Raw genomic sequence first — 17,755 nt, 5'->3', positions numbered from 1 at the left:
TATTGGTGCTAACAATACACTCACAATGAAATCCGATGCATGTCTACTCAGAGGTAGGTCTCCCTGACCTCCATAGGCCTTACTCACAGGATAATGTACATAGGATTACAGCCAATATATATATAATTCCACTACATGGGCACAAAATCAGCTGTAATACTAGGTAATTTTTGTTTAATGTTCTCCCCTGCTTCCTCCTATTTGTACCATAAAACGTGTTAAAGTGCATTTGTGCATGTTTTACAGGTAGCAACAGCCAGAGATTTCAAGACCAATAGGCTTTTCATGTAAGACATTAAGCATTTGACATGGAATGTACCACTGAAAGGAAAGCGAAAGGGGGGTAGCAGCATTCAAGAGCCAATTTCCATTTCAAACTGCATTCTGGCACTTTATACTCCATCACCATTGGCAGATCAATATTTAATGCTTGGAGATTCTAGCTCTGCAGGAGTCATGTCAGGGGACCTCTCGAGCCAATCTGCTTGGATAGAGGAGTGATAATTATTCATGGGCTCCTGCCTCTTGCTCTTTCTTTTGCACAGCCCCACTCTGCTGACTCAGTGCCTTAGTCTTCTCTCTCTCTCCCTCCACTGCTGTAGCTGGACCTCTTTGCCTTCACAACCTCTGAGCGTCTGTACACCTCACAATGGCTAAAACTGCAATGGGTAAGGAAATAGTACCATCTCTTTTGTCTTCATCCTGTATAATAGCTGCTCTATTCTAGAAACCTGCTGTCCGTGGTGCTGACGGAGCGCTGATAATACTAATAATCAAAAATACTGTTTTTATTTCTATTATTCTCCTTGGGTTGTTGTTTTTTGTGTGTGTGTTTTTACAGCCAAAACCTGGAAGCAGCTGGGAATTTGAGGGTTCCTTATAAGTCTCTGGTTTGCTTTTAAAAAGAAAAATTCACTTCGATTGTTTTACACCCCTAGCCACATATCAGTTCATCCGGAGTATTAACAGTGCAATCCGACTGCAATCCTAGCGGTCTGCTTTAGTGTTTTGGGTCAGGTAAACCCGAAGCTCCATTTCCAGAGCACTTTTCTGGGACTGGCGTGTGGCAAAAAGGAACAAGTTATTCTGTGTTTTATGCGGAGTTGTTTCCAGTCTCCTAAAATCACGCCCTGCTCATCGCCTGGTGTTTGCAACCGGAGGCGGTGCGAGTTTAGGAGAATGCATTGGGGGAAACTGACCAGTCCTTTTCGACTTGAAATTGGTCAGTCTTTTTGAATGAGATGGAGACGGCATTAAATCCAACTATCTTTATTGCGTGAAGAGGAAACGAAGAAGGGGTTTAAGAATTAGGTTGCGCTGCCTTTGTGTTAAAGATGGACGGGTGGTGGGGTTTTTCCCTCCCTTTTACCCCGTTGTAGGGTGGGGATTTAGGGTTGCGGTCGCCTTGGCTTTCTTTGTGTAAGGCTGTTATGCAGCCGTTGCTCCGGGCGTTCCCGGCGAGAGCGCACCTGCAGAGAGAGCGACGCCACAGACTCCAGCAGCCCGACACAATGCAGAGCGACCCCACCCATATCGTTGGTGCTGCTGCTGCTGCTGCTGCCTAGTCACAGGCGCACTGGGGAATCCTCCCCCTCCCCTGCTTTTTTCTCTCCCACCCACTCCCAACGCTCAGCTAGCAAGGGAGAAAAAAGAAGGGGCTGGAGGACAGAAAAGAAAAGGCACTTCACCCTTTCCAAATTGCAGCTATTGCTTATCAGCGTCGGTTTTCCGCTCCCTTCCAGTTGTTTGTTTCTGCAGCAACCTCTCCGATCCCCTCGATCTCTAGACGCTGGTTCTCTTAGTAGCCAGATTGTGGGGGGAGAGGGGGAAAAGTAGGTCACTGGATTACAAACCTCTACCTCTTCCTTCTCCCCACGCCGCTAGAATTGCCCCACCTGCTGTAATGCCTCCAGCGCCCTTGTTTTCATTTGGTCTCGTTGAAAGCAGAAGCAAATCCCCCTCTCCACGCGCACACATGTAGACTCAGCAGCCCCCCAGCCACACCCCTGCACCGCACCCAACCTCCCTCCGCATCTGAAAAGAGGTTCATTGCAGTGCTAACCGAGAGCTCTCCAGCAGTCAGGGCTGCAGGGCGGGGAAGAAAGATCATAGCTAGCGGTGTTTTCGGAATTTATACCAAGAAAGGTTATTGTTGAAGTCAGTAAAATCTCCTGGTTTATTTATTTAGCATCGTTTGGAAGAGAGCCACGGGCTTTCCTGTCCTCTTGCCCCTCTGATCTCTCTTTCCTTCTCCCCTTCTCTCTCTTTCTCTGACTTTCTCGTCTCCATCCCAAAACTGAGTCTGCAATAAAACTGCTTTATGGTGGGGAAAACAGATATTGCAGTGAAGGGCGCGGTGGGTACTGGGGAGGTGAAGGGAGACGGCTTGGCGACCAGCATCACGCATCTTGAAATGGCTTTTTAAAGTATCCAATTCTTTTCTCCACCTTTTGCAAAAAATGAAACCAATATATTATAAGGGGGTGCCGATTTCCCCCCAAAAAAGCACCAACTGACACACAGGCAACTTGGGGAGATATCATATTTCTTTTTTCCCCTTCCCCCTGGTCCTCCCTCTTTCAAACAAAAGCCTTGTCACCTAGGAATCTTGCTCATTTGCTGCACTCTCACTTGTCCAAAATTAATACGGATGCTCACTGAGCCCCACTCCTTAAAGGCTGCTTTCTTTTGGGTTTGAGGTGCTCGTTGCTGCAGGAAGCCACTCCAGCCCACTGGCAGAGGGCTTTGTTATTCCTGAGGGAAGGGCATGAGACAGCTGTTTATGCCAATGCAGCCAGACAGGAGTCTGGCCTCATCCCCTTCCCACTCCTCCCCAATGCTGCAATCGGGTAATCAGCATTGATCATTTGTAGTCAGTCAGAGACTGGTCACTGCAGAAGGCCCCTGTTCAGAATTCCATAGCCACAGCCAGCAAGGGATCTTCAGGGTTTGGCAAAGGAGGATTTCATGAATCCAATGCAGGTGAGATGGTGGCAGTCACTAGCGGCTGCCAATTAACCCTGATGATTAATAGACCCTTCCTAGTCACTCCAGGCCTGCCTTACTTACTTACCGAGGGTATTGTCTGCTAGCATAAATAAATGCAGTGCCTTATTCTTAAAACTCCCTCATGAGTAACTGCATTACCGCATAGACAATAACATCTTCATTTTCTGGTTTTTTTAAAAATAAAATAAAAATGGAACTGAAGTCATGGAATCATACGGCTGAAAGAGACCTCTGAGATCATCCTGCCAATACAGAGATTCATTGCTAAAGCATCCTTGAAAGGAACATAGGAACTAGGAAGCTGCCTTAGACTGAGTTAGAGCATTGGTCCATCTAATTCTGCATTGTCTACCCTGACGGGCCGTGGTTCTCAAGGTTTTCAAACAGGGTTCTCTCCCAGCTGTACCTGGAGATGTCAGGGATTGTACACAAGACCTTCTGCATGCAAAGGAGATGGTCTACTACAGAGCTGCAGCTCTTCCCCAAAAATATTTTGAATATTAGAACATGGGAACAGAGGAAGCTGTCTTATACTGAGTCCATTGGTCCATCAGACTCAGCATTGTCTACACTGACAAGCCTGGTTTCAGACAAGGGTCTTTCCCAGGCCCACCTGGAGATGCCTGGGATTAAATGTGGAACCTTCTGCAGGAAGAGCAGATATTCCACCACTGAGCCATGTCCCAAGGTGGCTGTCCAGCCTCTTCTTCAAAACCTTTGATGAAGGAGAGTCCACCACCTCCTGAGACAGTCTGTTCCGCTGCCAAACAGCTCAAACCATCAGGAGGCTCTTCCTGATGCTTAGTCTAAATCCTTTCTCTTGTAATTTGGACCCATCGGTTCAGGCCCCACCCTGGGGAGCAACAGAAAACGTATTTGCTCCATTGTCTATGTGGCAGCCCTTCAAATATTTGAAGATGGCTTTTGAATCTCCTCTAAATATCCCTGGTGAAAAACTGCTTATGCAAAATTATTTTCAGTTGTTTACACATGCAAATTTGAAAGAATGTTTTGGTAGCTAAAATATAATCCATCTGTTCCCCCTCCCACTGGGTATGGTTGTCATCTTCTTTCCTTACTGAGGCTCCTTGCCTTTTCTCAGTAAAAGATGCAGTGATGGGAAAGCTGTATCTATTGAACTTAAGCCTGTAACAGCACCAGAGTTCTAGGGGGGAGGTGGGGGTGACTCCTCTATCAGTTGCAAAATTCTCTGATTAATGTCCTAGGGTAGGGAAGCAGAGTTGCTATTCCAGAGGGAACACAGATATTCAGTCCTCGTCTCAGTGTGGGAGAGAAACACTTGGTTCTCATTAAGCTGGAAGGCTGTCAATTATTTTTAAGACAAATAATTGCACTGCAGGACATATACTTCCACGGAAAATGGATCAATGAATAGATGAAGAACTAGACACTGATTTGACAATAGGTGTATAGCATTATTTAATGGTTTAGGCTGATTTTCCATCATATATGGGCCCTGACATCAAGATACCAGCTTTCCAAGAACTGCATGAATTCTGGTCATTCAGCTCAGCACAGAGGTCCTCGCCAGTTACTGATTTTCAAAGAAATGTGCCAAGGGCATATGCTCAGACCTAGAAGCCCTACTCCTACTAAAAGATAGGTCAGAGTGAGCAATGGGTTGGGAAGTTAAGAAACCTGTACATGTCAGAGGAATTCTTTCTATGTGAAATTACAATAAGGGAATAAGCCCATTCTGTAAATGCCTGAAAAACAGGGTCTGGAATGTGTGGCCCACTGGACTACAAGTCTAATTATTCTGACGATTGGCCATGCTGGCAGGGACTGATGGGAGTTTTGAGTTCAAAAATGTGATCTGGAGGATGGCTACTCCTACTGTAAAATCTTACCCGGAAGAGTTGGTGATGGCTATAACCAACTCTTTGTCCCACCATCTGTTGTGAGCATGAAGGCTACAGTTAGCCAACAATTGAGCTGGTTTACTTCCAGTTAAATTGCACTTAGGGCTAAGGTGCTTACTGTTAATTATGAGCAAATACTCGTACTGGGGAAGGAGCCTTAAAAGTGGTAGCCCCTTTCTTAGAAAAGTTCACTATCTTCCATCTTGAGACCAGCTAAGCCATTCCTGTTTAAGCCACCTTTTATTCTACCATCTTCAATTTGTTAAATTACAGTGTTTTCATATCGCATTTTTATTATGTATTGCACTTATGTTTTATGTATTTTTAAAGCCATTGGAAGTTGCCCAATTTTAAGATAAAGGGGGATGTAAAATGTTTAAGTAAAAAGATGTATAGTTCCCTGTTTTCTAGGAATATTGATGCATATCTGTAGGGGTTTTCTGCGTCTCCCATGACAATTTGTTGCTGCTTTGGTTATGTTTTTCCTGTCAAAACCTAACTATATCATTTCTTTGCAAACTGCCACAGCTTTTATTCTAAATACATCAAGAACAGCCAAATTTAAGCACTTTTTTAGTGCCACTGATTTAAACGGGAGAGAGATTTAAGCACATACATAACACTCACACTGAAATCAATGGATTTTAAAAGAGCTAAATTCTGACAGGGGCATGTTCATTGCTTTCCAGTCTAAAAGCTTCACTAGGTTATGGCACATGATGCTAGACAACCACATGCTTAAGTGCCTAGACAGATACAGGCTAATGGATTGTGTCTCATCTACCAACATCATTAATGTGAATTTATTAGAATATTGGGTTTAATGTGGGGAAATGTCTTAGGTCATAACCCTCAAACCATATCTTCAGCACTTCAGCTTTATTTCATGGTTTGATTTCTAAATCATGGCCGGTTTGACAAAAATGTGCTGATAACTGTAATTAATGTGTTGCTTGCACAAAATAGTAGGGCAGAATTTGGCCTAAAACGGAACAAGAATGCTCTTATTTTTCTCAGAATGTCCACTGTTCTTTGGTATTCATGCTTATATTGTTCAACTTGATTTTTAAAGACTAGTAACTCAGTCTTCAGAAAGTGTCAAGGAGTTCCTGTTGCCAAATTTATAGGAAGCTGCTCTCTTGATAAAAACATAAGAAAATAATGATCCAATGCCAGTGCACACTTCTGAATATAATTGTCTACATAATTAATAAAACATCAACAACATGTATAAGTGAGGATTAAAGAGAATGTATAGCCCTAAAATCTCTATTGGCTTGTTCTGGTCTCTGGAATCCAGAAGCTGTGTCATATGGCAAGGCCAGAGAAGTCTCAGATACCTAGTTGTTACTGGTTTCCAGACATTTTTTTCCAGCTTTATACAATTCTGTACTAAAATTTGAAATTGGTTTCTGTCTGAGTTATAAGCAGTTGCAATCTGTGTTTGTAATGTTTCCTTACTAATTATATCAAGGTTGGGGAACCTGTGGTCCTACTAATGTTGTTGAACAACAGCTCCCATCATCCCTGGCCATTGGCCATGCTTGCTGGGGCTGATGGGAGTTTGTAGTTCAGCAACATCTAGTGGTCTACAGGTTCCCCACCCCTAATTTATACAGTACTTGGTTATTAGGTTTCTGCCTTGGCCTTCCTTCAAGCCACTCATGACAGAGAACAAGCCCTGCTCACATTTATCCTGGGCAGGGGCAGAGATCATCTATTTAAACACATATCTGCTCCATTCCCAGAGAAAATGAGATGGTCCACATTTAAAGGAACATTGTAAAGTGGTTCCCCAACTCTCCTCTACATCAGGGGTAGCCAATGTGGTGCCCTTGAGAAGTTGTGGGACATCAGCTTCCATGAGCCCCAGCCAGCATAGCCCATAGTTTGGGATGGTGGAGTCTAACAACATATGATGTACACACACTGCCAGGGGATCTTCCTCTGTTGAGCTCTGATATTGGAAATGAGCTTGACTGGGGGGGGGGGGGTTGTAGAAAGGTAGGTGGCAGTCAGAGTGAGGCTCCTACATTCCTTACCCAAGGAGATGTTTTGCTGTTAAAAATCATATCTACACAGCCATATTATTTTTCTAAATAAATTAAAAAATTGTCCAGTAGCGCCTTAGAGACCAACTAAATTTGTTCTGGGTATAAGCGTTTGTGTGCATGCACACTTCTTCATGCACACAAAAGCTTATACCCAGAACAAACTTAGTTGGTCTCTAAGGTTCTACTGGACAATTTTTTAATTTATTTCAACTATGTTAGAACAACACAGCTACCTACCTGAATATTATTTTTCTATGCAACTGGGACATGGGTCTGGTGCCATAACATCTGAAGGGAGCCATAATGGCAGGCCCATAGACACCCAATAATTTTGTGGCAAAAAGTAGGAATTTGAACCAGAGTCCTACACTCTGTACACTACCATAGCAGTGGCACACTAGTTCACCATCCATTTGATTATTTTTCTCCAAAATAAATCCTTCAAAGGTGCTAGCTAATGAAACAAAAGCAGTCTGTCTATATATAAAATCAAACCCATCCAAAAAAATATACATTTATAATATAAAACAAATTTCAGTAGTCGTATTTATTAAATTTGCTAGTCATTTTATCTTACCCAAGGCAAACCAAAGCAACTTACAACAGCAATAATAGTAATAAGCGAAGGCTTCAACATTTCCTCACTATAACTCAGACTTCCATTCTTTGCATGTGATTGGGGCAGACAGATGATTAAAGACACAGGTCTGTGACTATTCTTTTGGACCACCATATATCCCATAGGAATTATGTCAAACAAAACAAACTGGCAACAAATTAGTGAGGATGTTGGAATGACCCATGCTGAAATCTGGAGACAGGCTGATTTGATCTGTGAAGCCAAATATATTCTCGTTATTGACTTTACCCAAAATGGCATCCAAGTTCTTTAGAAACACTACATTGAAAAGTTATGTATTCAAGGAAGAAAATATTTAGGCATCATAATACAATGTCCACAATCATAATCACAACCACATGTGGTCTTCCAGGTGTTGTTGGACTACACAGGATAGTGGCCCCTAGTCAACATTAAGTGGTAGCAGCTGTCCAGAGTTTCACACATGTCTTTCTTTCTGTTGGTCAATGGCCCAAGGGACACCTCTGAAATTTCAGATCAGGTCAACTAGCAGTTGGACTGATCTACACTTTCAAAGCTCTTCTCCCATGGTTGCCATATCTCTTGCTCTCCTCCCTGCACCCCTCCTGCCCACCTCTGCTAGAACAAGCTATGGCAGGCCACATCAGGCCCATGGCCTAGAGGTCATAGATAATGGAACATAAAATATGAACATGCATACTTGACCTTTAAAGCCCTAACCCTGTGGAACGCCCTCCCATCAGATGTCAAGGCAATAGACAACTATCTGACTATTAGAAGACATCTGAAGGAAGCCCTCTTTAGGGAAGTGTTTAACATTTGATGTTTTATTATGTTTTATAATGCTTTTAATTCTGCTGGGAGCCGCCCAGAGTGGCTGGGGAAACCCAGCTAGATGGGCAGGGGTATAAATAATAAATGTAGTAGCAGTAGTAGTAGTAGTAATAGGCAACAATACCTATACCAAAGCACCTGCATTTCTCAAAACATGCAAAACCTCTGAATACAGTTGAGTGTGGGTATGAGTGTGCATACTGTGGAAAGCAAAATGTCTTATTGTATCACTTCCAACTCTGAAAGCAGTTAACGCCCATCTCCAGACACTACTTTAGAGCCAAGTCACATAGTTCTACTTACACAAGCTTAATGTTAAACACTCTCACTTTATACGCTGTGCATGTAAGGGCTAGTATACCCATTTCTGCCTTGCCGCTTCAGGCTGAACTATGGACCTTTCTGAAGAACCATATTTTGCCTCATGTAGAATCATGATGATAAGCTTTTATATCCTGCTCACATGACAGCCTGAAATATATACATGTTTCTAAGCCAGCCATTTTCAAAGCTGATAAGAATTTTTTTTGTTAGGATATCTTAGGGCAATCCGAAAACAGAACCAGGATTTATTTTAATTTCACCCTGTGCCAATTCGTACATTTGATATTGATTGTGCAGCTGTGTCAGAACACAATAGAATTTGTGGGAGCAGAAAAGTGACATTAATAATTACTATTTTGAGTTTTGGGATAATATTTTCATGCAATATACTGAAAATGACATTTGAAGATTATGTCATATTATGAGGATTATTTTCTTAAAAATAAGTAGCTCTTTCAGTCATCTGGTTTTTTAATGGTACTATTAAATGAAAGTGCATTTTTACTTGATTTATTCAGAATAATTTGCAAAGACTGCTTTTAAAGGTTGTATTCCAATCAGCCATAACTAAAATGGATTTTTGAGATAATTGTCATGAGAAGAACAAAACTAAAAGCAGAAAATTGCTGCGAAGATATCAAAGACTTTAATGTGACTCAGATAAAAATGGCAGTGCTGTCCATGCCACACACCCAATTTCAGTAATTGTATATATAACAATTATCAATTTATCTTTAGCTGGTTGCAGTGTAAGTTTCCTATTTTATCTAAAACACTCACATATATATTGTAATTGTCCTGAAGTATTTCAGTTAGGATGAGCACTTGAGATGGATGAATCTCTTAGGCTGCGTTAACAGGGTGATCTTATGTTCTCAGAAGTAAGGCCCACTTAATTAAATGTGACTAACTAGCCTATGTGTATCTACTGAGAAGGAAATATCATTAAATTCAGTGGGACATACTCCAGTGGAAAGGGTGCATTAGATTGCTCCCTATGCCTGCTAAGATATTTTCTTCTCCTGCTGCTTCCCTTCCTATTGTTGTTGCTTCATTCTGTACCTTTCTTTTTCTGCTCCTGGTGGTAATCAACCACTGTTTCCTTTGCTTAGGCTGAACAAATCTTCTAAGTATGGGTGTTTTAAGAGTCTGGTCCATTAGGGCAAATGGGGCACTTCCCCGCCAGTCTGCCCTCAGCCAAATCCTACCTGCCTATCTTCTTGCTTACTACCAATTGGGGAGTTGGGGCGTGGCACAGCCTATCCATTTCTTCCTCCTTGCTGTTGCAGAACTCAGCAGGGATTAGGATGGAGGGAAAGTTGGTTGGCTGTGCCTTGTCATTGTCTCTGGCTCTGCTTTCTCTGGGGTTCCTTGCCTTCTGCCTTACATGTTTTGCTTTGTTTGTTCATTGAATGTGTACACTGCCCTCCATCCACAGTTCTCAGGGTGGTTCACAACATAAAAACACAATATAAAAGCACAAAAGACACGATAAAAAATAAGAACAAAAAAACCACAAACCAATAATCACTGCTCTCTACCACCCTTACCTAATGGGCTCCAGCTACCAAAAAATACCACTACAGTTTTGAAACATGGTGCCCAGTGCCCTGCTTACTACTTATGAATTTATTTATTTAAAAACATTTTACAAGTTGTTTTGAAGAGCTCAAGGCAACTTCTACCAAAGACAACGTTCTTGTCCAAACACTAATAGCAATAACAAAGGATACCTCAACACCGCCCCCAAACCCTCATTACAGTACAGTAGACACATAACTGTAACCAAGAACCATCAGCAGCAAGAGAAGACGATGTTTCTTTACATGCTTTATCTCAGAGGTGACAAAAAAAACATGCAAGACAAAGTCAAAGCATTAGACATGCCCATTCTAGTATGGCCCTCATGTATCTGCCTAAGGATCTGTGCTACATGTAGCATCCATGCTACAGAATGGACCTCCATCTTCTAGGGGTCACCAACCTTTTGGGGCAAGTGAGCACATTTGGAATTTTGAGCAAGGGCCATGGGTGTCAGTCACAAAATGGCTGCTATGCGGTGTCTGGCACAACACAAAATGGCTGCCACATCTAAAAGAGCAGAAAAAGAGGCAGAAACACAAAAGGATACAGGCATGCCTCCCCTATGTCATGCACTGTGGATTTTTGAGGGGATATTTACTGAGGCCTTTTGTAAGGGCCATAGGACATACTTGTGAATGCAGTGACTCCTTTCAATTTTTTACACTTCTCATGAGTGAGCATGTGAAGGATCATTACAAAACATGCAAGCTGGGACTTGGTATTCATATTACTATGGTATTTACAAAATATATTATCTGTGTTACTAATAGAAGACCTTACAAGCCTCCAGTAAATCACCAAAACAAATTAACCAGGTGAATAGAGGCTGTTAGTAGTAGCAGCAGGAGGAGATATGCAAGACTAATAAACATCCCAAAGCAGCAACTCAAAGATATGGGTAGCCCAACTGAACATTCAACCAAATAGCCTAATTTTAAGAAGCATTCAAAAATGTTTGCTTCATACAAAAGCAATTCTGGTTCTTCATTCACGTTCTCTACAACACTATATCTCTATAGCATCATACCAATTTATATCAGAAGTACACCTAACTTTTAACATTGTGGGTTATATCCAGAGTTACCTTCCATGAACAGAAAGACTTCATCCATTTCCAAAAGGGACCTAAGTCCAGTGGAGACCAGTAATGTAGTGGCAAAGTTTAAAATGCAGGGTCCCTTCTTGATAAGTCACAGCTATGTCTCCTCAGAACCACCACCACCCCCCCACAGCCATGCCCCTTTTAAGATTATACAATAATATTTAAATTATACAATAATAATAATTAGGGGTGCATCTCAGAGATCAATGCTGTTTCCTTTCAGCTAGATCTGCTATTTTATGCATGCATACATGAACAAATGATTTGTAGTGCTCCAGTACCTTATTTTGGAGTGACTTAAGCTGCATTTTCCTTGAAGTTCCATGGTCCATAATAGCATTTGCACACCATTCTCTTGAAACTGAAGCACCCTATGTTTTCAATGTTCCTTAATGCTTAGTTTGGGGGGCATACAGGAAAAACTCCTCCTTGGTGTTGTTCCCACTTGCCTCCTATAGAGTGATCCTAGGAGCCAATCCTCTGGCTGACCCATCTCCTTTCACTCTGATTGGCTCCAGTGGCGTAGCGTGGGGGGTGCAGGGGGGGCCGGCCGCACCGGGCGCAACATCTGGGGTTAGGGCAAATCCACAGGTTAGGGGGCACAAATCCACGGGTTGGGGGCGCAAATCCACGGGTTAGGGGGCGCAAATTACTTGCCTTGCCCCGGGTGCTGACAACCCACGTTACGCCACTGATTGGCTCCAATCAGTAGCTTTAAAAAAAACCTCCCATTTCATGATGAATGGACAGCTCTTGGACATTGGAGACAGGGTCTCCACTGGGACCCTGCTGCAAATATAGTAATGGTTCTTTGACTCACTAAGCCCTCATGATCCCAGACCACTACATCTCTTGTGAAAACTCCACCTGAAACAAGGGGAAGGAAGTAATTTTGGCTGACTCATCCATCTCCCTCCAGCCAGCTTCCTCATGGTTCCAGAAGGGCTCCTCCAATCCAAAGAAACAGATATTTAGGGGCCGCAGGAGGGAAAAATCAACTTCCCACCACTTCTTAACATGGGAGCAAATGAGACTTCGGGATTGAGTCCAGTAATAATATATAATAAGATTGTTGGTAATAGTTCAATCTCATGTTGACTAGACAGACTGACTAGTTAGCAGTCCGTATTTTGGAGACAGTCTTAGGAATCAGCAAATTTCCTGTTTTCACTGTTTAAATTTTAAAATATGAGCTTTCCAAAGGAATATTTTGAATGGAGAAAATTGCATCAGAATTTTGAGTAGTTTGGTATTGTTGGTTGTTTTTGGAAGCTGTCAAATAGAAAAAGCTGCCAACTCTCTAATACTAAATTCATTGCACACTATTCAGCAGCATTGAGTACTGTCAAAAACTATTACATGCCAACTAGCAACTACTGCCAGGTACTAGATATCCTTGCATATTACTAAACCATAGACTTGTGTTTTTAAAACTATTGTACACCAGTTCCAAGATACTAAATATAATTGTGTGTCATCCATCAAGAACTCTCAAAAGCTAAATTAAGCCTACACAGCTTGGGATCGCTCCCTCCAAGCTAAATGCAGCCCTATAGCCCACCAGGGATTTGATCAACTCCCAGGTTCTGCTGCCTGCTTGGGAGTGTAAAAACACTGGGGTGGGGGTAGTGCTAAGCAACTGTCGAGCAGGCATATATTACATGGCAGGTGGGCTCCATTCAGCTTGCCTGGCCTCAAAATTGCACGCAGACTGTATTTTTACTATTTCCCATCAGCTATCACATACCAGCAGGAGCTTGATAACACCTCTTTTGCAAATCTTGTAGGAGCAATTGAAGTTTTCTATACCTCTGGGGAGACAGCGTATCTAGATGGGTCACAAATTGTGTTGCCCTGATTTAGGAGCTCTTGCGTAGAATTTAGTCAACATATTTTCTGCCTTGGGGCACTATTTTTAGGGATAACTTAGGCTTTATTAAGCTGTTTTGGCACAGGCTGGAGAAAGGATGTAGAAAGTTTTTCAGCCAAGGTTGCATTTCCTTTGGCTAACTTCCTGGGAGGGTACCACATTCTAGTGGGAGGTGGAGCCCAAGGCAAAAGTAAGCGGGTCACTGAATGTGAATTTTACCTTTGCACAATAGGCTGGTTTCCACCCATGCATGCACACATCTTTATCCTCCATCCAGGCAGGTAAAAGGCCTTATCAAATTTCAGGGACACATTCCAGTCAGGCAAAAAGACTTGAGCAGAAGGTGCAGCAGGGCTGGTCGTGGGGAAGTGTGGGCTGGGAGGGGCAGACAAAGAGGCTTGGCCACCCAGCCTGAGGTACCCGGTCTCTGGGTTAGAGTAAAGTAAGTTGAAGTATTAATTAACTCCAAAATGTGGCAAACTTCTACTGTGAATTCCTTTGTGATCCTTTGAATGGACATCTACCACCCTGGCTCTATTCAGAATTAGTTCAGTACTTATTAACATTCTCTGCAAAGTCCTTTAATTCGTACAGCTGACAAATGCAAGTTGGTGCTTCTTTGAGGAGCCACTGCCAAGCAGTGTAGACTCTGGCCCCAAATATCTGAAAGACCAGCTCCTTCTCTAAAGACCCTCTTGGGTGCTAAGTGCTAAGATTGGGACCCTCTTGGTAGCTCGTCAACCCTCAGAGGTTTGGGATCGTGGCCTGGGAATGGGCATTCTCTGTGATGGCCCCTAAGTTGTGGAATTCCCTCCCCACAGAACTGAGTCTGGCACCTTCATTATACAGCTTCCAGAGAATGCTGAAAACACACCTCTTTTCTCTTGTTTTTGAATCCTGGGGGTATATATTTTTAGAACCCATCTTATTTTTTGTGGTTGTAAGTTGTTTAAAACTTTTTTTTAATATTGTGTTTTAATGTTGTAACAGAAGCCCTGGAGGCATTACAATCTAGATAAATTTGTACAGTGACAACCTACTTAATTATGGGCACTGGTGATGTCTTTACCTCAAGCCAGTTTAAGAGTCTTTCCCTCTCTTCAGTGAACCCTGGGGGCTGTAGTCCTAAGGCAGGAACTAGGAATCTCTAACAGGGAATTATCAGCATCTTCACTAAACTACAATACCTAGGATTCTTTGAGAAAAGCCATGGAGACAGTTAAAGGGATAAGCTTGCAGTGCAAAAATGCCAGCTGTATTCCATGCTGATTGTCATCAAGATAACATATGCAAATTCATGCTGATATGCTAGCAAGAGACTCAGTAAGAGGGTCTCAGCAAACAGTTGCTTTCATGTATTGCATTTGTTTGCTTCTAATTGATTCACTTGCAGTTGTTTTGTAATTGTATATGTTCTACCATTCTATGTACAGTATTTACCAATTTCTGATTAAAATGTAGCACACATTTGAAGTCAGCCTACCACAGGCTACAGTTAACATATCATAGCCTTAGGAGAACAGCACCCGTGCTTCTCTGTTTAAATAACAGATGAGATGCTTAGTGTTAATAAGATGTAAATCACTTGCCTAGTCTGCAGCCAACAGCTTTACATACAATTCTATCCCGTGTATCTTCAAGAAATTCAGGTATCGGTCAGTACCTGAGAGTGAAAAAAGGCATTGACAAGAATGAACTTCTTTGAGAACTACGGATCCTTCTTCCAATTAGCACAGGGTGGTACCTATTGTCACAACAACTCTATGATGTAGATTAGGTTGATAGGGTAACTGGGCAAATGTAACCAAGTGAAAGCTTCCCAAGCAAAGTACAGTGGTACCTGTACAGTGGTACATATGCTTCAGGTTACATACGCTTCAGGTTACAGACTGCGCTAACCCAGAAATAGTGCTTCAGGTTAAGAACTTTGCTTCAGGATGAGAACAGAAATCGTGCTCCGGCGGCGCAGCAGCAGGAGGAGGCCCCATTAGCTAAAGTGGTCTTCAGGTTAAGAACAGTTTCAGGTTAAGTACAGACCTCTGGAATTAATTAAGTACTTAACCCGAGGTACCACTGTAGTCAGTTTCCAGACTTGTGGAGCAGCCACCAAACAAGGCTCCTCTGTGCTCCCTTGTGTTGTTGTGGACTTGGACTTGTTCATAAAGAGCTTGCCTGATGTCTGGGACTACAAATATCAACTATCTTCTCCAATCTCTTGGACAGCTTTCATCCTGACATTTAGAAATGGATAATGAACAACAGTTTGCTTCCAGTATTCTCTAAAGAGCCTAAGAAGAGTGCCTAGTCCAGTATTCTGGTTTCCAGAAATTTGCAACCAGAATGCCTCAGGGGATTATGAAAATAAAGGCCATCAACTCAGTATTCTTCCCCTGTTGTTCATTCCCACCATCAGAGGTTGACCACCTTTTGAAATTTCTGCTGCTTTTCAATCCTTGATTGCTGCATAGTTGCCTTGCTGATTTAAGAAGCAGCTTGAGTCCTTTGCTAGCATTCACTTCAGTCACAGAAGGATCACCATGCAAGGAAGGGGAGATGCAGCCCTGCAAGCTCTGCCCCACTTATGCTGCATCACATCTGCGTTGAAGGACATTCTTCCAAAGTGAGGAGGCTCTTCCTCTTGTGGAAACTCCCTGCATGATTTAGAATCCTGCTTTAATCTCACTATGAAACCAAGTCACACCTATAACTCCATAGGCAGAGGAGGCTCCTGATTTCAGAAGAATGACCTTCAAGGGAAGGTCATGTGCTGGAGAACATGACATAGGATAAACCCTGCAGCTGGATCAGATCAAGGACTCATCTAGCTCAACACTCACTTCTCACAATGGCCAACCAGATGCCATTGGAGAGCCCATAAGCAGAACCTGAGCTCAAGAACACTCACCTACCCACCTGCAATCTTCAGCAACTGATACTTAAGAACCATGCTATATCTGCCAGCATAGGGAGCAAGAAGGCTTGCCAAATGCATGATTTATTTATATATTTTATTTGTGAATCATTTCCCATGAGGCATCTTGAAGCAATTTGCAATATCATTGTAAAGCAATTTACAATATAATTATGTATTTGCCAACAGGATTCCTTGCCGGCCCTGCACCATAAGGTCCCAGGGCATGTTATAAAAATACAATATTCATTGCATAAGTGAATTGAATGCCTGAACAGGCTTCTGGTGCCCCTGAGGGCAAGGACAGCTCAGAATTACAGTCATTTTAGCTTTTTTTGCTCTTTAGGTGGCTTGACTGAAATGTAAGTAAATTCATTGTTTAAAGGATGCTTGCACACATTTGATTCCCCCCTCCCTTTTTTTAAATTGATATCTATCTGGATGCAAATGCTAGGCAGCAGAGTCACATCCACTCTCAGTCACATCAAAAGCCAGTGCAAGAGCCCTTGCTTTCCTCTGGTGGAAAATAAAAGGCACAATTAAAATTTCATTTTGCATTAGTGTTTGCATTCGCTCAGCAAAACCGACACATTAACTCATGTTTGAGAAGCGAACATAACAATAATGAGACTAGGAATGGATTCTCTGTAGCTTGTTCAAACAGAACTGCAGAAATGAAGATACTGTAAAATGGCAATTTCAAGCCTTCAGGGATATTATTACCTTTTGGCATCGGTAAGCAAGCAATATTAGTATTACCTTAATATATACCTCAGGATCAAATCCTGTAAGTGCAGCACAAATAATTCAGCTTGGCAAGGGGTCAACATGGAAATGACAGAATGGCATATCAATCAGATCTCTATCCAGTGGCTTTTTAGGCATCCAAAAGAAGAAGTACAATGCCCATATACCTGTGCTTATTTTTTGCAACCTTATAAGCATCATAAATCCAGTCCCTTAACTATTCGTTGTTAAGCACCCACCTGATTACTATGGCTTCTTTGGTCATTGTTTTCTCAATGGACACATACAAATTTCTGTTTTGAAGATTCATGCTGAGCAGTGCAAGAGAGCCATGGTGCAAGGATAAATTTCTGGCAGTGGTGATGATCCTCTGTCTGGCCCATGGACCAAATTAGGCTAGCCAGGCCTCCCCATTTGGCCTGCAAGACCATTTTGGCCAAGCCACACCCACATGCTTGACATGGGGCGTATAAAGATGTGGCTCAGCTGAAAAGGGGCTTTGCAAGCACCACAAATCACCTGATTGTCAGTGCCTGCAAAGCACCATTCCACTTCCCCACATGATTTGATTTCAAACCACACAGGCAAATGAAAACTGGTCACCTGGTTTCACTGTAATGTCAAGTCACTGACAGATGGGCAGGCCCACTCACCTGTCAAACTGGTCCCATGTGAGGTAGGGGAATTAAGAGTCTAGCCTGTTGGCCAGATCCAGTTTCCCACCCCTAGCCTATGAAGAGTGTTTGGAGTCCTGGTGATAGTTATGTTTAGGTTGTCCAGCTAGCTGGGAGGTAACCAAACAGTCAGAATGTTTGGGCAGATGGACCTTGCAGCAA

At 42.5% G+C, this 17,755-nt stretch overlaps 1 protein-coding gene across 1 annotated transcript in view; it reads left to right on the top strand.

Moving 5' to 3' along the window:
- The first annotated feature begins 419 nt into the window (after nt 1–419).
- The window catches only part of STMN2 (stathmin 2), a 32,526-nt gene continuing 15,190 nt past the window's right edge, over nt 420–17,755 (top strand). The window contains exon 1 of the mRNA XM_028736639.2: nt 420–668. Within this exon, the coding sequence (XP_028592472.1) occupies nt 650–668 (19 nt within the window). The 5' untranslated portion in view covers nt 420–649. The remainder of the gene's footprint in view (nt 669–17,755) is intronic.

Source organism: Podarcis muralis, chromosome 8, assembly GCF_964188315.1.
Source record: "Podarcis muralis chromosome 8, rPodMur119.hap1.1, whole genome shotgun sequence".
In the NCBI taxonomy this organism is placed as follows: Eukaryota; Metazoa; Chordata; class Lepidosauria; order Squamata; family Lacertidae; genus Podarcis; species Podarcis muralis.
The sequence above is the reverse complement of the archived record's forward strand: the minus strand, read 5'-3'. Positions and strand labels throughout refer to the sequence as shown.